The sequence below is a fragment of the Martes martes genome (genome assembly GCF_963455335.1).
Source record: "Martes martes genome assembly, chromosome: 1".
Taxonomy (NCBI): domain Eukaryota; kingdom Metazoa; phylum Chordata; class Mammalia; order Carnivora; family Mustelidae; genus Martes; species Martes martes.
This window is the reverse complement of record NC_137888.1, coordinates 70,984,758-71,011,135: the sequence shown is the minus strand read 5'-3', so window position 1 is coordinate 71,011,135 and position 26,378 is coordinate 70,984,758. Positions and strand designations below refer to the sequence as shown.

At 37.1% G+C, this 26,378-nt stretch overlaps 1 protein-coding gene across 1 annotated transcript; it reads right to left on the bottom strand.

The window, feature by feature from the left end:
* Nucleotides 1-1,664: 1,664 nt before the first annotated feature.
* Nucleotides 1,665-26,378, bottom strand: LOC308341279 (glutamate dehydrogenase 1, mitochondrial-like; the record flags this gene model as incomplete). The annotated part of the gene is given in 5 exon segments (XM_080801113.1): nucleotides 1,665-2,886; nucleotides 2,890-3,101; nucleotides 18,420-18,535; nucleotides 19,347-19,368; nucleotides 26,327-26,378. Coding segments are annotated over 5 exon segments (1,257 nt in total). The 3' UTR covers nucleotides 1,665-2,031.

Here is a 26,378-nt window from a genome sequence, read left to right as displayed (position 1 = left end):
ATTGTTTGTATAATTTATTCTTCTTTTTTTTTTTTTAATTCCTGAGTAGTATCACATTATATACAGTATATTCATTCTCTTTAATGGATCTTTGGGTAGCTTCCAGTTTTTACCTATTAAGAAAAAGTCTATGAATATTCTTATACAAATCTCTTCATGGATGTGTATTTTCATTTCTGTTGTGGAAATACAGGTTGAAGTGCTGGCTCATAGAGTCAGTATATGTTTAAATTTATAAGAACCTGTGAAACATTTTCCTCATGGGTTGTAACACTTCCTCCTTCAACCAGCAATGAAATTTCCTGTTGGTCTGCATCCTTGTCAGTATTTGGTCTTGTTGATCTTTATAATGATAGCCATTCTAGTGGTTTTAATTTGTCATTTCAGTGTGAATAATGATGTTGAACAACTTTTCATGTATTTACTAGCCATTCATATATTATTTTTCTCTCAATGTTCAAGGCTTTCTTGTTTTTATTTGTTTTACTTTTAATTATTTTTAATTGTTTTATTATAATTGCTGATTTGCAGGAATTTTAAATGTTTTTAATATAAATTTTTAGTCAGATATATTGGCTTCAAAAAAATCTCAGTCTGTGGCTTGCGTTTTTCTTATACTAACATTGCCTTCAATGAACTCAAATTATTTTTAAAATTTTGATACTCAGTTTGTCAATTTCTTCTGTTATTGTTAGTGCTTTTTGCATCTTTTTTCATGAAATCATGGCTTCCATCAAGCTCATGAAAATATTCTTGTGTAAAGTGTTGGTGGCTAAAGCCTATAGTTCTGTTGCCTATTTTTCAAAGTAAAGCTTTATTGGAACACAACTAGGCCATTCATTTATTTATTCTCATAGCTATTTTTGGTATTACAATGTCATAGTTGAGTAGTTATGACAATGAGAGTATGGCCCTGAAACTTTAAATATTTACTATCCGCCTTTTCAGAATATTTGCCAACCACTGTTCTAGAAGCTTTGAAACTTTAGATTTTATGTTCTTGTCTATGAGTGATTTCAAATCAATTTTTGCATGTGGTGTGAGTGGGGTAGTGATCCATTTTTCCCCAACTATTTATCAGTTGTTGCAGCACATTTAACATGACTATATTTTCCACATCAAATGAGCAGTTTGTTATCTGGATTTTCTATTCCGTTTCACTGATCTGTTTATTTATCCTTATACCAACATCAAACACTCTTGATTACTGAAGTTTGTATAACTCCGGCAATCAGGTGCTGTTAGTTCTGCAAAATTGTTCATCTTTTTCAGGATCCTTTTTGCTCTTCTAGGTCCATTGCATTTTGAAATGAATTTAAAAATAGGTATGTCAATTAAAAAAAAAATTCCACTGTGATTTAAATGGGATGGTATGGTATCTATAAATCAGTTTCAGAAGAATAAATTTTTTGTGTGTGTGTGATTAAAGGCAGTTTTATTACAGCAGCATGTACTTATTTTATTCTAAGAGAATAAAATGCATAAAGAGAAACAACTTTTATTTTTGTCGCAATCTGTAAAACTGAGATATTTTGCTGATGTAAAATACCAGTAACTCACTTGAGGACCATTCCACCCTCTGAAAATGTCCCACACCCGTGGCTCAGAAGCGGCCAAGTTCCAGCATGTGTCAGACTCGTCCAGAGCCAAAGCAGCAAGCAACTGGCTGCTCTTGGCCAACAGGTGTATTTCTGGCCCCAGCTCTGACCATACTGGAAGTAGCCGCAGAGCACAGCAGCACAGACAGACGGGAGAGACCTTCATTTAACAGCCAAATACCTATATGGCTCTCTGGCCTAGGGAATTTCTACTTCCATATTCATCAGCTTACATATGATCCCCTAACCTTAATTTCTTTTTTCTCAAAGGGGCTGATTTCGACTGACTTGTTGAGAATGATGTCCATTATCTAGTAAGTCGAGAGAGAGAGAGAGAGAGAGAGAGAGATATTTCTGTGGTTACATGTAAACTTGTGAAGGGTCTGCAGATGAAGAGGGGAAGAGGGCAGTGAAGAGGTCAGCCACACTCCGTCTATGTGAAGGTCACACCAGCTTCACTGTATACCTTGAAGACTTTCTCAATGGCGTTGACGTAGGCAGCCGTTCTCAGACCCAAACCCAGATTGTACTTCATGGCTGTGCGCATGATTTGCCTGGCAGAGCGCTCCATGGTATACGCCAAGCCAGAGTGCACGATGTCCTTCTCGGAGGCACCCGATATCCTGTCTTGGAACTCGGCTGTGGGTACAATGGGAATAGTTCCACCATGCTTTCCAAATTTTCTTTCCAAGCTCTCTTGAACAGACATGAGGAAGTGGTAGTTAGAATCCCTTTCATATTTGAAGGTCAAACGGCCATAGCTGACATGATTTAGATTCTTCAGCCACTCAAAGTAAGACACTGTCACTCCTCCAGCATTCAAGTAGAGATCGGGAATCACCATAATGTTCCTCTCCAGGAAGATCTTATCAGCCTCTGGAGTTGTCGGCCCGTTGGCACCCTCAGCAATAATCTTGGCTTTGACTCGGGGTGCATTGGACTTGGTCAGCTGCTTCTCACTGGCAGCAGGGATCAGGATGTCACAGCTGGCTTCCAAGATGCTCCCTTCATAGGGCTTTGCCTTGGGGAAGCCCAGGATTGATCCATGTTGCAATTTGAAGTCTTCCAGTTCCTTTGGGTCAATACCATCTGGATTCCATATGCTCCCATCAGACTCACTGACACCCACACATTTAGCACCAAAACGATGTAAGTATCTCATAGAGTGCAGGCCCACATTACCAAATCCCTGAACAACAAATGTTTTATCTCCAAACCCTGGTGTCATTCCTAAAATACTCATGTAAGAAGCTTCGTTGATGAAATTTTCAATCCCATGGAAGACTCCTCAGCCAGTAGCAGAGATCCGCCCGTGGATCCCACCCTGACTGAAGGGCTTACCGGTAACACAGGCATGGGCATTGATGTCATAGTGCCCTATGGTGCTGGCGTAGGTGTCTGCAATCCAGGACATCTCCTGCTCACCCGTGCTCATGTCTGGGGCAGGCACATCAATGCCAGGACGAGCAAATTTAACAAGTCGCGCAGGGTATGTGAGCTGAACTACAGACCATCACTGAAGGCAATGAAAGGAGCCGGAAACAACTGGAAGGACACTCAGTGTTCAGGGACTGGAACAGTCCTCAGACAGGTCTGCAAAGCCATTGCATTCCCTATCAACTGCCCAGCTGACATGACAGGGCTAGGACTCAGAGCCAGGTGGAACACACACTCAAACTCCATGGAAAGAGAAGTCCAGAAGAATAAATGTTTTAACATTCCCATCCATTCAACGTGGTACATACAGATCTTTTTTCAGGTCTTTATTTTTTTAGTGATGTTTTGTGGTTTTCCGTGTTAAGATCTTAAATATCTTTTGTTAATTCTTTTCTAAGTATTTTTTATGTAATCATATTCTAAATATAATTATATTTAAACTTTGGTTTCCATACATTTGAAGACAAAGTTAAGTGTCTATGACAATGAGTCCAAAAAATAAAGAAACGTTTCTGGTGTGGAATTTGTTATTACAAATTACATTATAAATATATGATTTCAGCCAAGTACAGGTATTTGCTTCTTTTTCCACTTCACTCACATTTTGTCGCTATTGTTCTTAATAGTTGATGGTAGTCTTGGCATATGATTAAGGTCTACTGAAAATAAAATTTCCTTTTTAAAGAACTGTAATGTTACACAAGCCCTACCTTTTCTTTTGTAGCATCTGATTTATGCACAGTGTCTATATGCACTGCAATTTTTCTATGGGATCGTAGAAAAACTTTAGCTAAGTGAATTGTTAATACAGTCAGAGAAAATATGAAAACAATGTAAACTCCTTGGAACCCACTCCAGCTTTTACTTTCAGATTTTAAAAAGTGGGATGAGCAGAAGCATTAAAACATTAACTGAAGGGCTCTTTAAAGATGAGAAAAAGTAAAAAAAAAAAAAAAAAAAAAAAAAAAAAAAAAAAAAAAAGATGAAAAAAAGTTTCCATGAGGATTTCAAAGAGAAAAATAACTTCAAGGACCAGAAATAATCCTTACCAAAAGGGCTTAGCTCTTTCTTGTTGGAAGAAGCCAAGTGTTCTCCGAGACTAGAAATTCTCACTAAAAATGGGCTGTGGAACTGCCTACTTCCTTCAAAATGTACTCATTTTTAAATTTAAAAAGTCGCAAGTTTTTGTAGAAGTCTGTTTTTCATACCTAATATTTGTTATAATTTTTTTCTTATAATAAACCCCATTAACTTCTAATATTTTGTGTGTGTGTGTGTGTGTGTGTGTGTGTTCAGATCAGCTAAGCTATCTGTTTTTATCTAAAATTTCCTCCTAAAATTAGCTCATTTCTCTATTTTATGCCACATTCTGCATATGTATATTAGTTTCTATATGTATATCAGTTTCTTTAAAGCAAAATTCCGAATTTGCTTACATGACAGATATGTAAAGAATATGGAGTAGACTTGCTATAATTTATATCACTTTCTTCATGAGCTTCTAATCAGTCTAAAGGAGAAAAAATAAATTTTAATGTTTGTAAACATAGAGTATCTTTTTTAATTTTTTAAAGATTTTATTTATTTATTTGACAGACAGAGATCACAAGTAGGCAGAGAGGCAGGCAAAGAGAGAGAGGAGGAAGCAGGCTCCCCGCAGAGCAGAGAGCCCAATGTGGGGCTCGATCCCAGAACCCTGGGATCCTGACCTGAGCTAAAGGCAAAGGCTTTAACCCACTGAGCCACCCAGGTGCCCCAAGTAGAGTATATTTTAATATGGATAGTCTTCTTGGATTAAATGCTCATTCCTTCGAATCATTTCCTACCAAATTCTACATCTTTAACAAAGATGTCTTCAATATAATATGAAGGTGGAGAACTTGTGTGTTTGGGAGAAAGCAACAAATTCCTGGCCTTGCATTGTTTTAGGGGAGCACATGGGCCAAGATCTATGGAGAAATGTTTGCTTTATCTGATCTTTTTTTTTTTCCCCCTCCTTGGGGCTGCTACTAAATATTATAGTTAATATTACTATATTAGTTTGTTAGAACTGTCATGCAAAGTACCACTTCCAAAATACAATAATGGGACTGGCATATGATAGATATCTCTATTCCAAAAAGGTGAAATCAGAAGGAAGGTAGGTTTTATAAGACCCAAGCAAGTCCTAAACCTAGCAAGGCAAATTTCATTAGATTTTAAGTCTTGAGAATTATCCTCTTTGGCTTGATGCTCTGTTCTTCCAGCCTACCAGGGAGGTGATCTTGTCTTTTGGGCCCACTAATGTGGTGGCCCCACCCCTTCTTCCCTGGGCATGAGTGACTTGGCTCTCTGACACCAGTGAAGTGTCTCCAATCTCTGGAACTATGGGTGAAATAGCTCCCTCAATCCACTGGACCTGTTACATTTGAATTCCTGGTGACAATGACAGCCCTGCTGACCTTTGAGATGCCTTTGAAGTCATTCTTCCATTTTCTTGAATGAGAAGTCATGTTTGTAGCTGAATACTTTTATTGGTCCCTCCTGTAGAATCGCAGAAGTCTGACAGCCTTCTTCCATTTTGTTTTATCTCTGCCCCCTTCAGTCTAAGCTGGCAGCATTTATGCTGCTATAAAATTCTCAAAAGCTTTGTTGGCCTCTATTTAATACATGGGGTCCAGCCATAAGACAAAAGATCCACAGATCTTTCTTGGATAACTGTATCTCTATTCCTGGCTTCTGCTGAGATGGTTGACTTGATCAGTGTCTCATACCAAAATCTGTTTAGCAAATGACCGTCCAGCCATACTCTTGATATACTCCTCAGGACATGCTTTCACATGTTTTGCAATATGGATAGGCTGAGACTTTTCCAAAACTTCAAGTTCTAGTTCTTTTTTGCTTAATAATTCCTTCTTCAATTTGTTTCTTTCCTCTTACATTTTACTATATAGTAGCAAGGAGTAAACAGCCTGCACCTTCAATACTTTGCTTAGAAATCTCCTTGCTAGATAACCAAGTTCATTACTTACAAATTCTGCTGTCCACAAGACACTGGAATATAATTCTGCCAAATTCCTTGCCACTTTATAACAAACGTTCATCTCTTCTCCAATTCTCAATAATGTTTCTCTTTTCTATCTGAAACTTCAGAATAGCCTTATGTCTATATATCCACCAATAGTCTTTCTTTAAAGCAATCCATGAACCTCTAACTCTACTTGCCTCTACTAATAATCCAATTCCAAAGCCACTTCCACATTTTTACATATCTGTTACAGCAGCATCCCTCTACCTGGTACCAAAATTTGTTTCAGTTTGCTAGAGTTGCCATAGCAAACATGGATGGAGTAACTTAAACAATGGAAATTCATTTTTTCACAGTTCTAGAGGCTGATTGTCCAAGATCAAGGTGGGGTTACTTTTTCTGAGGCCTCTCTACTTGGCTTTTAGATGACCATCTTTTCTCTGAGCCTTTTGTCTGTCAAAGAAAGGTAAAGAAGATATTATTGCAATCAGGTATCTGACCATTGCTTTTTCAAACTATGTTTTCTTCCCTAGAGTCCTTAGATAAAAGAGATCTTTTGGATTATTTTACTTCTTTTAGGTCATGTTAACTTTCTACCTTATGGCAAGTGGCCTTATGACCTACCTGTCATGGGCCAAGGGGAAAACACATTCTACTCTATGAAATAAATTCTCTGATATGAGTCTTTAAGACTCAACTTTTGATAATTTAAATGGAAATTAAATTTAGTCAATCTATTCTTCATAAAACTTGGTTTTGAAAATGATTTTTTAAAAATTAATGTAATAAAATCCAGCTCTTTTTTTTTTTTTGTATTCCTGATAAAATACTCCCCTCCAGTCACTCACTGACAATCTCCTCAAAGCATATGAAAACTTCAGAGAGAGTTAAAAGGTAAAATACCTGTAAATATGTGGGAAAAAAAATCATAGTTCATTGATATTTGTGCATTATGCCTTTTTATATCTAACTTTATTGTGTCATATGACATCTTTGGGGGAAATTAACCAGAGAAAAATAATACATAAGTTAAGTGAAAATATTTTTTTTCTCACATATTTAAGGCATGTGGAGGAAAATCTTTTAAATAAGTCCCTGACTGCTAATATTAACTGTTCAGCATCACTTTTCAAAGGTTGATACTGCCTAGCCACATACTTTATTTAGGCTCCAATTTTTTCCAGTGGAAGTATAATATATCCATGTTTAGCAATATTAGTGTATTCTTCACTGGAAGGATCTGGGATCCAGGTGTTTGGAACTTGAATCAGCCAATGAAAATTAAAAGAATATGGGGCCAAGTTTTCAGCTGTAGATTTCATTTTATAAATTTTAACTTTTACTTCTGCAATTAATCTCACCTCCAAAATTGCATACACAGCTAATTAAGCACCAGGTGGCTTATTGCAAGGCTATTTTATTGCTTGCATCTTATTTTGAGGGCAATGGTTATAATTATCAAGTTGCAAGTGAAATTAAATATGATGCCATTTTCCTGCCAAATGAATTGCGATTAGAAAGGAAGGCTAACTTAGGCCAAGCTGGAAGACTAGTGTTAGATGAAATACAGTAATTGCTTTTCAGTTTCACAATGCAGTCTCATTCTTAAACTCTATGCCAATTTGAATGACAAAAATATAACATCCCAAGCTGGAGTCTTCTGGTTTGCTGTTCTTTAGTTAAAAATTAATCACACTGCAAGATGTATAGTCCTCAGAATTACCCCAAATATGTTCAGCAGACCAAAGGACATTTTATAGATATATTTCACATATTATTTCCAAGGCCAAATAAGTTTGAGAATTCTGAATTATCTATACATGAAAAAATATAATTATCATTTTCAGTATTTTCCCATAATGTATCTCTGAAAGTATGCAGCATCCCAAAATTTATTTGAGCAAATATACCATTTTTTCCTCAGGACATCTTAGAAGTAGGGTAAAAGGGGACAACCTTAGGTTTCAATGAATTCATTTTAGGAATTACAGGATTAACTCATCAGTCATATGGTTCATTGGTAAAGCCTCAAATATGATAGATCAATAAATGTTATCAGGAAAAAAATGCATATTGTAAAGTATTTAAATGCCAAACCACTTTTTTGTCAGTGGTATAATTTTTAAGTGATCAACTGGCTTGTTTTCTTGAGTCCAAAAAGAGATTTCAAATACACTTTAAAACTAGGGCAGTCTATAAAAATTGGGTAGTAAACCATGGCTTTGATTGAAATTTCCTATAGACGTTGTAGACATAAAACTTGGTAAACTTTGGACACATTTATGGACTTACTAAAATGTCAGTGGTTTAAAGACTAAAAGTGAAAAAATGGCCTGTCAAAAAAGCTGTCTTTATGAACTTTTATTCATCTTAAAAATGTAATTTTTAAAACAACACCAACAGATTAATTTTCCTAGTATTTTTTATAATAACTTGTCACTCTAGTTCATGAGAGGGGAAAAAAAATGCAACATTTCCCACTCTTTGGGTAGTGAAGCAAAATAAAAATTGATTTTGGTCAAAGAAAAAATACAAAGTAAATTAATGCTGTAAAATGTACAGTGGAATCTTTCTTTCTTAGAACTTAAACAGTAGATATATTCTCTGCTGCCTAAAATAGATTAGGATATGGAATTAGCTAAAGTTAAGGAAGGGTTATAGGACCTCCTAGAATTCCATCCACTAGTTTTATCATTTATAACTGGTTGGAACTTCTCCACAACTCAGCATATATAGAGTCACAACTCTTGTTTCTGTGTATCGGAAGAAAACCAGCTTGGGCCACCACCTGTCAGACTTCGTAGGAGTCCAGTGGTATCCTCTTGGATTAGCCCAATTCTTAACAGATCTTCCAAGAACATTAATTTTTTTCGTGTGTGTGTTTGTGTGTGTGTGTGTCTGTGTGTGTGGAAAGGGAGGGGGTGTTGTTGATATTTACACAGTTTACATGGGAGGATCATCTGTTTGGCCCTTCTTTTCCAAGCAGGAGACCCCTGGTGTTGGACGATAATGATGGTGAGGCAGTTGTTCCCCAGTGCCTTACTGCCTTGATGGTTGAAAACTGGTCCTTCAGCCTTTTAACATACTGCTTGAAGGCCAGTATTTCTAGTTCCAGGAAATCCATCATTGCTGGTTTGTTTTCATTTGAATATTCAAAGCACAGATGAACTCTTTTACCCTCCCTACCTATTGATTTATCAAGATAAGCCTCTTTCTTCAGGAAGGCCTCATTGCCACTAGGAACCCTCTCTAGTTTGACTTAAACACAAAAGGCAGATTTTCCTTCATTTTTGGATAATAGGCCTGATTGCTTCCCTTGTGCACAAGTGTTTGAAATCAAGTACCTTGTTTAAACATCCTGGAACGCAAAACGTATCTAACATCCTAAAAGTAAATTAGCTCATTCTCTTATCTTTTGCAAGACAATTAGGGCAATAAAAATCAAAGCTTAAAATTCTGTAAGGTGTCCATATGCATTGGAATATTTTATACTGTAAGTTCCTACAGGTATGATACTAAAGGGAACTGCAAGGTTGCAAATTGTGGATACAGCCACAGAATTATACAGAGGCTTTGTCTTCGAGAGTTTTAAGTGCCACAACAAAGTGATATGGAAACATTAAAAAGGTTTAAGTGGAGGAGTGACTTGCTGGGCTTGCAATTTTGAGAAATTACTCAGAATATATTTGAGAGAAACAAGACATGTAGACAAAAAAGATGTGTAAGAAGCAATTGTATTAGGGACCATTAAGCCAGAGACCCGTTAGACTGGTTGCACTTCCACAGTTTTCTCTTCTTGAGCTTGTTAGTTTCATCCATTAACATAGATAATGGAGGCACCGCATACCAGTCATGTTCCAGAAGCCTTACTGTTCATTCATTTCTTCGTTTACCTCACTGCCATCTTCCCTCTCCCTCAGCCTCCTTTCAAGCTCCAGTAGGGCAAAGAGCTATTTTTATTTTAATTGTGAGATATTCCAAACATGCAGAATAATGTTTCACATTTAATGGGCAGCACAAATAGACATAAATGCAACAATTTTTGCTGTATTTCTTTCTTCATTAACTTAGGCATTTTATTTATGACTTTTCTAATTCTAAAAAAACAGTTGTGTGGCTTATGGAAATACAAACAACATACCAACATAAGATTTAACTTAAAAATAGGTGAGAGAACTGGATCAAAGAAAAATAAAGTTAAAAATAGGTTAAGTAGGGGGTGCCTGGGTGGATCAGTTGATTAAGTGTCTGACTCTTGATTTTTGCTCAGGTTATAATCTCAGGGTGATGAGATGGAGCCCCCCATTGGCTCCCTGCTGAGTGTGGAGCTTGTTTGGGATTTTCTTTCTCCCTCTCCCTCTGCCACATCCCCTGTCTAAAAAAGAAAAAAAAAAAAAAAAAGTTGAGTGAAGTCAGGATATATTAAAGTTGCCAAATGGTTTTATAGAGCTTTACTAGATTCTCCATATAGGTGAGTCACAAATTTGGCTTGACATCTTGTAGTAGCAACTAGTAACATAAAGGAACATAATAAATCACATCATTTATGATTCAGTGTTACACACACACACACACACACACACACACACAGGATATTCAGGGGGACTTTAGCTATTCATGGTGTTGAGATCAAAGAAAACTTTCTGAGGATCTTCATAGATGGACGACTTTGTAATGTGGTAGGCAACCACCTCAGTGACAATGCTACAGGTACAATGCTAATTTTGATAGAGTTCTTTCTTGTGATATTCCTACTATGAATGCAGGTGGGTTGATTGAAGGCTCTGTGAAGGATGAACTGAATTGGAAATGTTTAGTTCCTCTCTGGTCAGGTATATCTCATTTTGGAAGAATTCAAATCAAAGATGATGTCTCACAGTATAGATTACAGCTCAGATATATGAGAGCACTTTTGTAGATGGCTCTAAATGTCCTTACCAACTAGCCACAAGACCTGGCATAACTTCTCCATCTTTCACTTCCCTTATCCGTAAAATAAACTTAAGTATAATACCGACTTCACATGTTGTTATGAGAATTGTTATTTTATGTACAATTGTACATGAATCAGTTTGGTAAGAGATTTTCCATTTAGGTTAAATCCCTCCAAATCTGCCAATAATCCTATATTTACAAAATGTTTCAGATATCTACCCATTTTGACAGACAAGTCTTTGGAAATCATGATCTTTCCTATCAGAAACATTGAATTAAAAAAAGGTTATTTGGATGACAAATTAAGTAAAGGAAGATGATCACCATCATTAGTCATTAGGGAAATGCAAATTAGAAATACATTTAGAAAATATTTCATATCCACTAGTATGGTTAAGATAAGAGCATAAAAAAAACTCACAATACCACATGCTAGAGAAAATCTGGAGCAACTTGAACTTCAGTTTCTTGAGGAAATGTAAAATGGTATAGCCACCTTTGCAGTATTTTGTTAAATATACACAGTATCCTCCTGGGTATTTACCCAAGACATATGTTCCACCCCCCCCCAATCTTTTTATGAATGTTTATAGTAGTGAAGGCTAACAGAATACACCACTTCAAAATATGCCTTCAAAATATGTCTTTGGCACAAGAATTATTTGGAGCTGAAGGCAAGTGATATACAAGATATACAAGAAATTCTTCTTGCTCTGTGCCTATTGCCTAAAAGAAGGATATAAATTTAAAAAGGTGTCCCTCCTCAATACTATTTTTTTTTTTTTAAGAATTTACTTATGTGAGAGAGAGAGAAAGAGAGAGAGAGAGCATGAGCAAGGGGAGGGGCAGAGGGAGAGGGAGAAGCAGGCTCCTCATAGAGCAAAGAGCCCAACCCGGGGCTTGATCCCAGGACTCTGGGATCATGACCTGAGCCGAAGGCAGATGCTTAACCAACTGATCCACCCAGGCACCTGCTTCTTCACTTCTTGATAAGGAAGGACAAAGGTTAATTCTCCAAGACAACTTTAGACATTATATTTGCTTTATTCCTAATTGTCAAAAACTGGAGTATCTGAAAAAGCAGTCAGCTTGTGCCTAAAGTCCATCCATGCAATAGAATAGTACTGTTCAATAAAAGGGAATGAAACACTGATATGTTAAATAACACAGATGAGTTCTTAAACAATCACACCAAGTGAGAAAAATCATTCTCAAAGACTACTTCTATATGATTCCATTTATATAACATTGGTAAATAGCAAATTATAGGAAGAGTGGATTCTAGAAGTCTAAGATCAAGGTATTGATAGTGTTGGTTCTTTCTGAGGGCTATGCTGGACAATCTGTTCCGTGCGGCTTTTCTAGCTTCTGGTTTGCTAGCAATCTTTGGTGTTCTTTGGCTTCTGCCACATCACCCCAAACTCTGCTTTTTTCTTCATGTGGCATTCTTCCTATGTGCATATCTGTGTCCTAATTTCCCCTTTTTAGATGAACACCAGTCATAGTGGATTAGGGCATGGTCCTACCCTACACCAGTATGATCTCATCTTAACTAATTTTATCTACAAATGACTTTATTTCCAAATAAGGTCACATTCTTACGTACTAGGGGTTAGAACTTGAGCATGTGAATTTGCAGTGGGACAAAATTCAGCCCTTCTCCACTCCCCCCCCCCCCCACAATCCAGCCCTTAACAGTCTCCCTCAAGGGGGACTGTGAGCTGTGCTCTTGGTCATTCGGGGCTGCTGGCTGGCTCCACTGTCAGGCTGGGCTACTATCTGTGCTCTATAATCACTGCTGGTTGGATAGGGTTGCAGGCTATGTTCCCTAGCAGAGCAGTGCCACTGGTTGGACATGATTGGGCAGGGCTATAGTCTGGGCTCTGCAATCAGCCTGAGCAGGTAGGGCCCCAGGCAGTGATCTCTGGACTGATGGTGCTGCTCTGGACTCTGTGTTCAGGTGGAGCCACAGGCAGGGCTTCTTGATCAGGTGAGCTGGAAGGTGGTTCTCTATGAGTGGGCAGGCTACTTGCTGTGCTCTGTTGTTCTGAGAGGTGCTGGCTAGACTCCCTGGTCATGCAAAGCTGGAGCCTATGCTCACTAGTTGAGAAGTGCTGTGGGCTTGGCTCTTGCCAGACTATGACTGTTGGATGGGTTCCTTGGCTTCCCTGGGTCACTGGCTGGACTCTCTTTTAGATGGATTAGAGGCTATACTCAGTAGTTGAGTGAAGCTGTGTGCTTGGATCCTACCTGGGAAAGATTGTGGGCTGGGTTCTGAGGCTTTCCTGGGGTGGTTGATTGGGTTCCTTTGTCAGGTGGAAACAGAGACTACCTGGGCAACTGGGCAATGCTACTGGCTTCCCTCCCTACCTAGGAAAGCTGCAGGGTGGGCTCAGTGGCTGGTACAGCCCATTTGCACTGCTGGCTATGTTCCCTGGCCAGTTAGGGCACTGGCTCTGCTCTGTAAATGGGTAGAACTCCTGGCTGGGATCTCTGCTCAAGTGCTGCCACCAAAAGAAATTTTGTTGACTGAGATCCCTGTTCTGGTTGCTGCAGGCTCCTTCCTTTCTCTACCTCTGGCTGATCCTTGATGGTCTCATCTAGACTCAGAACTTATTCCTCCAGTAATCCCTAAAGCCTCCTAGAAAACATCCTATAGTACTGGAGAAGCTGGATGTTCACTTTGGGCTCTCTTGATCCCACTGGAGAAATTATAGGTCCAGGGGACCATCTCTATGCCGTTCTGTGCCAGCAGGGGAAAGGGCAATGCAGACTCTTCTTACTCTTCCCTTGTGGTTTTTCTTTTCTTTTTTCTTTTTTTCCTTCCTCTCTCCCTCTCTCCTTTCCTCCCTCCCTCCTTCCTTGCTGTCTGTCTCCTTCCTTCCTCTCTCCCTCCCTCCTTCCTTCCTTCCTCCCTCCCTCCCTCCTTTCCTTTTTTCCAATCTTTTCCTGGTCAAAGAGGGTGCTTCAGCCTCACCACCAGGTTATGAGATTTTCACATAGGTGTCCTCTCTATGTACAGCTGCTGCTAGTTGGTCTTTCTGCGAGGGCCACTGAAGTTAGAAACCATCTCTTCTGCCACCTTGATGATATCATTCCCCCCAAAAAACTAAAGTTCAAAAGCTAGAAGCAATGGCATAAGTAGTTTAATGTAAATGATTGAGAAATTAAATCCAAAGCCTGCAAATATATGTAAAGAGTAAAATTAGGGAAATTACTAAAAATCCTATTAAAACATTTAAAAATGAATTTTTAAAGAGGCATGCTTTTATTTTCCATATCCCCCTTCAGATGTACTCTCCAACCTATTTTTTCCCTTCCAATACCCAGGTGACTGGGTGGGGATTTGGCAGACCATGGCACCAAATATTCCCTCTGGTCTTTTCTTAAGGTTGTCCAGTGGGGCACCAGAATATTGGGGAGTAGGAGGAGAGAGGGTTTTGAGGCAATTGTCCCCCTCCTGGACATCTTAAGGGGTATCACCTGCATTCCATTACTATCATCCTCTACCCACTGGGAGCCAGTGTTTACTCTTCCTCTTTGCCCTTCAGTGCCAAGGGGTGATTAACTTCCAGCTGATATTAGTTTCTGGCTGCTTTGCCACTCCCTTTTGCTTCCTTCAGTCTACCCAAATCTCTGTAAATGGTCCCTTTATGACACTCTCTTCAATCACCACTTTTGCATGTGCCTGCCACCTATTCCCTGACAGGACCTGACTGATATAAGAATGTAAATAAATATTTAATATGAGGGAAACAAGAAAGGAAAAGAAAAAGCCCAAAGAACAAAAGTAGAGCATATACTTAGAAATAAAGAATACTCACAATAGCAACAAGATATTCTAAGTGAAATGGGCTAGTGTTCTATGCAATTACACACGCACGCACGCACACACATACACACATACACAAAAGCATATGGTCAATTGGAAACAAAAGAAGGGAGGAGGAGAGGAAGGTGAGGGCTAAGGCAGAATGAGAAAACCCAGAAGAAATTAAAATATTGGTACACTTTCTGGGATGCTGTTCTCTGTTGGCATTGTTTTTAGAATAGAGTTTCTCAAAGCTTTTCAACTTTTAGGCTGTCTCTCCTCCTTTGCAGCTTGTTCACAGAAAAGTTGATGGTGGAGAATCATATTTCCCTTGCCATTTGGCTGTTGCTTCCCTCTCTTACTTGGGTCATTTTTCAGTTTATATTTCCTAGAGAATATAATCATTAAAAACAATAGTAGGTGGAACCAGAGTTGATATAATCACATATGGTGAGAGAAATCTTATTCTAGCAGGAAAAAAATGCATTCAGTAAAGACAATCACCAGTCACAACTCAGTGAGTTAGTTTCTCTTTTTTTTCCTTGTGAGTTAGTTTCTAAAACTACATTTCTTATTTACCAAACATTTATGTTTTATCAAACTACATATGAGGCACTCTTTAAGTGCCTTATGAATATTGCCTGCTTAAGTTCTTTTAACTCTATGAAGTAGGTGCTATTGTCATTATTTTACAGATGACTGAAATAAGGCATGGAAAAGTCAAGTAGCTTACCCAAAGACTCGGGATTTTTAAGTGGTATAGAAAGCATTCAAACTCAGGCAGTCTGGCTCCAGATGTTGTGCTCAGCCAAATCAATAAATATAAAAACCCAAGTGTCTTAGGAGAGACAATTTGAGTTTCTCAGAATGGGGGAGACACATTGATTATGTCTTCGTTAAGATGCTTTGATTGACAGTCACAGGAGCCAGCAAAAGCTACCTACTTAAAAAAAGAGGGATTTTATTTTAAAAAAAAAAAGGTGTTTTATACAAATTGAGAGCAGAAATGAAGCAACAGGCTCTGAAAGAATAAGTTGCTAAAAGATAAAAACAAACCAGACATCATGGTAAACTTCTTTATCTCCTCTCACTGTCTTTCTTTTTTGCTTCATTCTCTCTCAAACTAGTTTTTTGGCGTCTGACTTGCATGGGGCAAGTCAAGTAGAATATAGTCAAGTAGAATATAGTCTCTTTTAAATTTATATCTTTTCCACTCAGGATGCCAAGCTCTCAGTCCCACTTTCAAATTCTTGGATAGAGTCTCTATTGTTCGGCAATGACCTGTTATCCAATTCTAGTCTGATGGACAGAGACAGGTTGGCTAGAGACAAAGAGTATAGATGAACAATTGTGGGCAGTTCTCAGAGAAAGGAGATCACTTTGTTCTGGGCAGATGCCACCAAATGTGTCCCATAGATATTATCTTGAAAATTGACCAGGTGAACATTCAGTTTGAGGGAAGCCTGGAAGAGTTTCAGGCCTCCAGATATGAGAATGATCTTCAGGGTGAGAACTCAGAACCCTGAGAAAGAAATCAGCAAGGAATAAGGAAAGTAACTAGAACTAGAACTAGAACTAATTGGGAAAATAGTTAAGGTATAAGAAGCAAATATAACTTGAGGTGAAACAGGTAGTTGTTATAAAATGCATTCATTATGTACTTATTTCTAAAATTTTCTTTGCTTTCTTAGTCACTTACTCTTTAAACAAATATTTTTGAATATTTCCTATGTAGGAAACATAATGCTGTTTTCTAGAGTCATAGACGGCTAAACCATGTCTTTCTTTTTTTTTTGAAGGGGATCATGGGATATTTAATTTATATCACACAATTACAGTATGTATCTGTCTTTCTACTTACCATCTTCAAAGATCTTACAGGAAAAAGACATTTATGCCTATTGTCACCATTCTTATTTAAGAGTGTCCTAGAAATTTTGGGTAAAGCAGTAAGATTTTAAAAAGAATTGAGTTGTTAATTTGTGGAAAATTGCAGCATATTACTAGTAGATTATATACTGTCCAGCAAGGAAATTAAAGAGAATCACTAAAACATTCTGAAATGTTTAAGTGAATTCAGCATGCTAGTTAAATAAATTATTACATAATAACCTATTTCTCCTATATGAGGAATGATCTATTGAAAATAAAATGGGAAAGAAATATTATATATAATAGCAACTAAATAAATGAAACAATAAGCAATGTATAAATAATAAATACCAAGAAAAGAACTTTATAAAGAAGTATGCTGAACTATACAAAAAGGTTCAAAATTCTGCAATGCAACAAAAGTGATGATTTTAGTAAGAGAGGCATAACGCATTTCTGTACTGGAATACATAATAAATACTCTCAGTATAAGCAAAAGGTATTTTTAAATAAAGTTTACTTCTAAGAAGGAATGAACTAAAAAAAAAAGAGTAATGAGAGATAAATTTGAACCATATAGTTTAAATATACTATAATATTCTTACAACTTATTGTGATATTTGCACACCATCACATAGGTCAGTTTGTCACAGAATAGAAAGTCTAAAATCTTGTCCAGAGCTATGATGAATTTAGTGCATCATAAAGGTAACATTTTAAGACAGTGGAGATAAATGAATTATTCAATAAATGTCTTGTTATAATCTGGCTCATTATTTAGAAAAAAAAACTATGGCTCTAATCATAGAGTATATGAACACAAATTAAGGATGAGATAAATTCATAAATATTAAAAACAATATTCAATGTCAAAAATACTGTCACACAATGTTGATGAATATTTATTCACAAAGGACTAGTCTTTATGAAATCAAAAGCAAAATTCACAAGGAAAATATAGATAACTTTATTTTAAAATATAAATTTTTTTATGAAAGAAGTAAAGCACTGTTAAAAGATTTATGATGATTGTGGTGCGTAGGCAGCTTAGTTGGTTAAGCATCTGCTTTTGGCTCAGGTCATGATCCTGGGGTCCTGGGATTGATCCCCACATCAGCTCCCCACTCAGTGGGGAGTCTGCTTCTCCCTCTCCCTCTGTTGCTCCTTTTCTTCCTGCTCATGTCTCTCTCTCAAATAAATCTTTTAAAAAAAAGATTATGATGATGATTATGATGATTAAATTTACCAATGTTTGCTTAGATTTAGGATATGAGTCACAAAATAAAGCTTTTAAAACTTTAAATGTTGATACTCTATTTTAATTATTTTATTTTATTTTATTTTTTTAGAGAGAGAGAGGGCTCACACAGAGGCCAGGGGGTGAGGAGGGACAGAGGGAGAAGGAGAGAATCCCAAGCTGACTCCATGCCTAGAGGCCTGATCCCACAACCCCAAGACCATGACTTGAGCTGAAATCAAGTGACTGAGCCACCAAGGTGCTCCTATTTTAATTACTTTTGAAGAGAAAAATAAAATATCTCATAAATGCTTATCTCTTGCTATATCACATAACATTTTAATTAGATTCTTTTCAGATTAATTTTTAGCAACTTGTTATGAAAGTTCCCAATAACCCAGTAACCCATTTCAAATAACTTCCATTTTTCATTTAATCCAACTACAAAAAGTTTTCTGACTCTTATAAGGCAGATATATCTTTTTGTATGCTCAGTGGTTTGATTTTTCTCATACAAAATACGATGATACTTCTGTGACTGAGCTGCCAGTGTTATTGTCCTGACCACACTGACATCAGTGGCAATGTCACTGTTGATGATATCTTTTGGATTCAGACTGTTAATCCCATCGTTATACCTAGGTGAATAAAACAAAGTACTTTTTAGCAGTTATGGGAGGGGAAAAAAAAAATCCCATGACTGTAGGTTCCTATAATGAAACAGATCATGCATAGAAGACTTTGAAATTTGGTGCTAAGGCAATAACAGCTTCTGTCAGATCCCGGTAACTTCATTTGACAGGAGTAATGTTTCTACTTTGTCTTCATTTAGGACAGCTTTGCTTCAGTGACTAGGAAACATGACAATGAGTTGTAACAGCTAGCAGTTCAAACTACTTTTCCAACTGAATCCTGAGGTGAAGCTAACAGACTTTTGCAAATAGGGAAATTAATAGTTTTCACAAGTTCCCACATGAAGTCACATAACTATGATTTTTAAAAAAATGTAGATGTGTAATGGTAATTGAAATCATTGTGGGAAACTATATTGAACATCAAGAATACATTTAAATAAGAGTGACTCCTGCTGCAGCTGGTGTTTTTGTCTGGGAATACTTCTCAAAAGCTGTGCTTTATGCTGCAACGGTTTTATTCAGCAAGGAGGCTTGGGTTTCAAGTCATGCAGGCATTTGTAGATTTCCTTAAGGATTGAGGCAGAGGAATAGAGGTCTATATTGAAAAAATGTTATTGGAGATAATTAAGGTGTTATATTGAATTAATGTTAGAGAGATATAAACATATTTAAATTGTTTAATGGATCTCTGAGTGTTCATAAAAGTACAAGGTGAGTTTATTCTATTACAAATGAGCAAGGATTCAGATGTGGATTCTGAGCCCTTCTTTGCCAATTTTTAGCTGTGCGACCTTAGAAAATTCAATTCACTTACTTGGGTTTGGAGTTTCTCATCTCTAAAATCAAGAGTTGGATTTAATTTATCTTAGAAGCTTTCCACGAGAGGTCATTCTGAAATTTCACTGAACATTGAAAGGATAAGTTTTTTTTTTAATAATTTTTTATTTTTTTTATTAACATAAAATGTATTATTAGCCCCAGGGGTACATGTCTGTGAATCGCCAGGTTTACACACTTCACAGCACTCACCATAGCACATACCTTCCTCAATGTCCATACCCCCACTACCCTCTCTGTACCCTCCTCCCCCTGACAACTCTGTTTTGTGAGATTAAGAGTCTCTTATGGTTTGTCTCCCTCCCGATCCCATCTTATTTCATTTATTCCTGAAAGGATAAGTTTTGTCAACATCCCTGTAATAAAATAGGCTGACGACTTCTAAACACAAACCATTTGCCATGTTACAAAGTGGGAAATGGGTTCATTTCTGGTCAAAAAGTGATGAGGAAAAAGTCTTCCTTTAGGAATAATTTGTGATTTTTGAAACTCTTGACCACTTTCATATATCAAAATATTTGTCTTTTCACCGCAAACATGTGAGTTAAAGACAAGCCTGATTTTAGAAATCTATGCTGAACATTATTTTTCCCTCAGGACTTTTTTTTTTTAAGATTTTGTTTATTTATCAGAGAGAGAGAGCTCGCGCGCGCGAGCCCCGTGGGGGTGGGGATAGCAGCAAGCAGAGGCAGAGGGAGAGGCAGGCTCCCCGCTGAGCAAGGAGCCCAGTGCAGGACTTGTCTCAGGACCCTGGGATCATGGCCTGAGCCAAAGGCAGCTATTAAAAGACTGAGCCACCAAGGTGTCCCTCCCTCAGAACGTTTTTTAGACTCTTCTGTATAGTCTTCTCATGTCCAGTGTGGCCATTGGTAAGTTAAAGGCCACTCTGATTCATAGCCTATTTTACAGAAGTGATTTTTGGTACCTGGGACCTTTTAAAATTTATTCATTATCATTAGGGTTCAGAAATTTTGCCTCTTTTATCTTTTAGGTGAAGGAGAGCCTTTAATATTAATCCGTTTTTTAGCATGTATTGAGCACTTTCAATTTGTGGACTTATTTCTTTCAATTCCCAGATTTTTTTTTTTTTGAAGATTTTATTTATTTATTTGACAGAGATCACAAGTAGGCAGAGAGGCAGAGAGAGAGAGAGAGGAGGAAGCAGGCTCCCCGTTGAGCAGAGAGCCCGATGCGGGGCTGGATCCCAGGACCCTGGAATCATGACCTGAGCCAAATGCAGAGGCTTTAACCCACAGAGCCACCCAGGCGCCCCCTCCCCAAGAATTTTTTTTTTTTTAATTTTTTTTTCCCAAGAATTTTTTTAATGAGGGAAAGTTAACCCTGAGCTGAGTCATAAAGGATGAAAATTCCTTGTTAAGGCTGAGGACTATAGAAGGGAAATTTTGAAAATTTAGGATACAAATGAAGTTTATATGGATGGAAAATATGGAGGAGTAACAACTAATGAAGCTCAAGAAAGATATGATGCCAAAGTTGAGATAGAAATTTTTAATATATAGTCTAATGAGTGTTAATTTCATCATAAAAGGTACAGAGCCATCGAAATTTTTTCATTTCAATTAATTGAAAATTCCAATTAAATATCTGTGTTATAAAGATTATTGTAGAGGGTAGACTGGAAGAAGGCAAGAATGGAAACAAGAAGGTTAGCTTAGAGCTTATCACTGGTCCAGTTTGTAAGGTATCATTTAGTTAAAACCAGATAATAACATATGAAAAGCTATTTAATCAGGGACACAAATACATAATATTTGGCTAGAAATGAAGAAAAGAGCAAGGACACCCTCTCAATATCTGTGTTCTAGAACTTTCACATTTCCTGTCTGATAATTCACCAACAGTAAATAACATGCCCTTCTTTAGCATCAGGACTGAACTCAGAAAGGGCACCATATTGTCATGTGAAATACTAGTAATAGCAATCTGCTTTGTTTTTTGGTAAAAATAAGTGCAAAGGGTCAGTTCTGGTTTTGATGAAGAGCCACAACAGTATTTCCTATCTTTATTTTTATTTTTATTTATTCGTTTATTTATTTTTTTTAATTTAAGAGAGAGATCACAAGTAGGCAGAGAGGCAGGCAGAGAGAGAGGGGGAAGCAGGCTCCCTGCTGAGCAGAGAGCCTGATGTGGGGCTCGATCCCAGGACCCTGAGATCATGACCTGAGCCGAAGGCAGAGGCTTTAACCCACTGAGCCTCCCAGGCGCCCCAGTAATTCCTATCTTATATACTCCCTAGAATCATTCCTCCATCAAAAACTGTAGTGTATGCTTCTTCTGTTTAGAGTAACAGGGCTTTGTGACTGCCTCAACTAGGAGAGTGCTCAGGAAGTGACTTCCAAGGCAATCTAGCTTCCTCCTAGCTTTCCCTCTCTGAGGGATGCTTCCTTTTTGATCCCCATCCCTTTTTTGGCAGACCATGTGTAGATATTCTTCCGGGCAGCTGCAGTCCAAGTCCCAGCTTGTATTAACTGCCAGACCTGTGAGCAAGCAATCCTTCAGATGATTCTAATCCCCAGCCATCTTTTGAGCATCCCTGGCTAATGCCATGTAGAGCAGAGGCAAGCTCTCATCATTAAGCTCTGCCTAAATGGCACATTCATGAGCTAAATAAGTGATTATTGTTTTATAAGGTGGTCGTGTATAATGTAGTACTTGATATACTGGGGCAAGAAATTCATGTATTTTCTCCACATTTCAATGGAATGCCTTTCACTCAAGACTTTAAGGACAATTAACTTAGGTTATGTCTAGAGAAATTTTAAGTATTTGAGGTTTAGGGAAAAGGGGGAAAAATACTTTCTCCTGTTGAGATCATAAAACATGAGCTAATGTCTCACATGATGGGAGGGCCTATGTACAAAAATATTACTTTGGCCCAACTGTCATTCTGCCCAGGAGTCTACCCATTATATTATTTCTTGGATTAATAGAGTGGTATTAAATTGAAATAAAAAGGCTAATGTATTAAACTGTTATATTTAAATAATGTGTTTTATAACCTATCATTCTTTCCCTTTGGCAGTAAGTGAATTGGAAAAAGAAGGTTTTGCTTTTTGTTTTTTGTTTTTTTAATAAAGAGAGGGTTTACATATGTGATCATCTGAGGGAAAAGGATGGATTGGACATACAGGGTTGAGTTAACTGTAGTAATTTGCACTGAAGCCCAGAGTTATCAAAGTTGTGTACAAAAACTTTGAAAATACCCTTGAGAGGCTGAAAGGAAAATTTTATATCATAGTCATTTTTGGAGTAGGCTTATTTACCTCTGTTCAATGAGTTTGATTTCAAAGATATTTTAATTTTCCTCCCCTATTCTGTCATAGTTAGGAACTCATTATTGTACAATGAAAGTCAGGCTACTATTGCATATATGATTTATAGGAGTATAGAAAGGTGTTAACTAGAGGCTTATGTCATTGTTTCCTAACTAATTCAGGCAGGTTTATGGGTCTTAGGACTTGGATAGGTTGCTGACAACTGAAAAGAGCAGATATAGGTGAATATCAGAGATTCACAAGACTCAGTCACTCACAAGACTCAGTCACTCATTGAGAATGAAAACTGATTCCAATAAGGTATATATGTAGGTTAGAGGCCCTTGAAGCAGTGAATTATGATATGGCTTACTTTGGAAATGATTAAAATTTTAGAAGTGTAAAAAAAAAATAATAGACTCTCTTGCCTATGTTTAGTGTAAAGCTGCAATGAGCTGTCTCCTGTGTGCTGTGTTAATGTTCACTGCTGACATCTTTGCTACTCGTAGGTCTTTTTTTTTTTTTTAAATAATCAGTTTTTTGACACTGTGGTTATTAAACCAAAACATTCAATATACTCTCTCTATTCAAGCAAAGATTCATTTTATTATAAATGTCACATTCTTACAGCATTGCAAACTCCACTCAGTTTTTGCTTATACTGAATGATTCCTGATAGTTTTTTTTAATTTTTCAGATCCTTTTTGATATCTAAATATATTGTTATATATAAATACCATCTTCTATGATCACTAGGCAATTTCATTGTAGTAATTTAATATGAGTTCATAACATATTTTTAACGAAGCCCATTTATATTTTATTGGTCACAGTTTGTGATTTTGTAGTTATAAGTGATTTATCTAGTGGATATTTTGATTATTTTTCTGTCTCAAGTTTATCAAAATGGTTAATTTGATGTCTCATGATAATAAAGCTCCTTAATTCATAATGAAATCTCAGGTGGTGCAAATTTAGATGAATTTGCATTTGCTGATTGTTTAATTAAGAAGGAGCTATAATTAGAAAAAAAGCTTCACCTATCCCCTTAAGTTTAATAACTTGATAATAGTCAATTTTTTTATACATTTAGAATACTTTTTAGTGACAGTGGCAAAATCTCAGAGATTTTTTTAAAAGGACTTATTAAAGGGGCACTGGGAGATGCAGTTGGTTAACCATCCCCCTCTTGGTTTTAGCTCAGGTTGTGATCGCAGGGTCTTGATTTTGGGGTCATGGGATCCAGTCCTGTGTGCAGCCCTGCCTCAAGCCCTGGTATGTGGAGCTGATTCAGTGGAGAGTCTGCTTGAGATTCTCTCTCTTTCTCCCTCTGCCCCCACACTGTGCATGCTCTCTCTCTCTTTCTCTCTCAGAATAAATAAATAAATCTTTAAAAAATAGTCTTGTTCTTGTATAAGTTCTAGTTTCAAAGGAAGATTAAAGAGAGAGTACAGAGATTTCTCATATTCTGCCCCAACACATGCATATCTTCCACACTATAAACATCCCCCACCAGAGTGGTACCTTGTAATAGTCATGAACCTACACTGACACATTGTTATCACCCAACGTCCATAGCTCATATTCTACTAGTACATTCTGTTAGTTTTATAATTGTATAATGACATATATCCACCATTACAGTATCATACAGAATAGTTTCAGAATGCCCCAAGAATCCTCTATGCTCCATCTATTCATCTTTCCCTCTTTCCTAAACTCTGGCAACCACCTGATTTTTGTCTCCAAAGTTTTGCCTTTTCCAGAATGTCATATATTTGGAATTGTATAGACCTTTCAATTTGGCTTCTTTCACTTAGTAATATGCATTTAAAATTCTTCCATGTCTTTTTATGTCTTGAGAGCTTGTTCCCTTTTAGTAGGGAATAATACTGCATTTTCTGGAGGCACAATGGTTTATTTTCCATTCATCTACTTAAGGATATCTTGGTTGCTTCCCTTTTGTGGCAATTATGAATAAAGCTGCTATAAACACGCAAATGTAGATTTTCATGTGGACACAAGTTTTCAATGACTTTGGGTAACTACCAAGGATCATATAGTAAATGTATGTTTAGTTTTGTAAAAAACTGTCAAACTCTTTTCCAAAGTGGCAGTACCATTTTGAATTCGCACCAGCAATGAATTCTCACCAGCAATGATGTTGCTCCACATCCTTGTCAGCATTTGTTGTTGTCAGTATTTTGGACTTTAGCCTTTTTAACAGGTGTATATCAGTATCTTATTGTTTTAATTTGTAGTTCCCTAATGACACGTAATTTTGAACATCTTTATATGCTTATGTGCCACCTGTATATCTTCTTGGTGAGGTGTCTGTTCAGTTCTTTTGCTCATTTTGAAATCAGATTGTTCATTTTCTTACTGTTGAATTTTAAATGTTCTTTGTATATTTTGGGTAAATAGTCCTTTATCAGATTTTTTTGGTAAATATTTTTTCCTAGTCTGTGGTTTGTCTTCTCATTCTCTTGCTAGTCTTTCACAGAGCAGAGTTTATAATTTTAATAACGTCCTGCTTATCAACTTTTTCCTGTTAATATTTTTTTTAAAGATTTTATTTATTTATTTGACAGAGAGAGATCACAGTAGACAGACAGGCAGGCAGAGAGAGAGGGAGAGAGGGAAGCAGGCTCCCTGCTGAGCAGAGAGCCCGATGCGGGGCTCGATCCCAGGACCCTGAGATCATGACCTGAGCCGAAGGCTGCGGCTTAACCCACTGAGCCACCCAGGTGCCCCCGACTGTTAATATTTTTTAAATGGAAAAAAAAAAACTCTCATGGTTTCCTCTAAAATGCATAACCATTAACAAAATATTTTTTCCAGGTATGCTTTTATTTCTTGTTTTTTCCTTTTTAAAGATGCTGTTTTTACACATCTCTAACTTAGTAAAAACACTCATTTTTCTCAAAAAAAATATAGAGTACATCCATGATGCAACCTCTGTCGATAACAGTATTCAGAATGAGGATTACAGAGAGCTTTAGCTCAGCTTATGATATGAAGTGGTGGGATTTTAGTGTATTTTTCTACATTTAGGAAAAAATAGTGTATCAGTTCAGATTCACATAGAGAAGCAGAACCAGTAGGGAATATACATTACAAGAAATTTTTCAAAGAATTGGTTTATGTGATTGTGAGGGCTGGCTAAGAAAAGTCTGAAATTTGTAGAGCAAGCTGTCAGAAATGGAAGGCTGGAATTTTAGGCATGGGCAGAAGCTGCTGTTTACAGGTGAATTTTTTTTTTCTTCAAGTAGGACTCAGTTCTGCTCTTAAAATATTTTAATTGAATCAGGCCACACATATTTTTAGGATAATCATGTATATTTATATATGTTAATATGTTTTGTATATTTATATTTATACATAACATATGGAAAATATAACTATTACAGTTCTCATTTCTGCATCTCGTCATGTGGTTGTAGCTGGTATTTATTACTACCTTCTTTACTACCATTCCATGTTCCCTTTGTCCTCAGCAATCACTTCAGTGGGTTCTAGTTCTTTGTCTGGTAGTTTGGCCAAATCTTTATTCCTGAAGAATGTGGGACTTTAGCAGTCCTGCAAAAATTAGGTTGTTATAGTTTTCCATCAACTCTAACCACAGGACAATAGTACGAAGTAATGTCCTAAGGGATCTCCCATATTTCAGACATAGTCTCACCTCCATTGTGAAGTAGCAGTCCAATTTCCCCTTGGTAATCAGAATCAGTCAT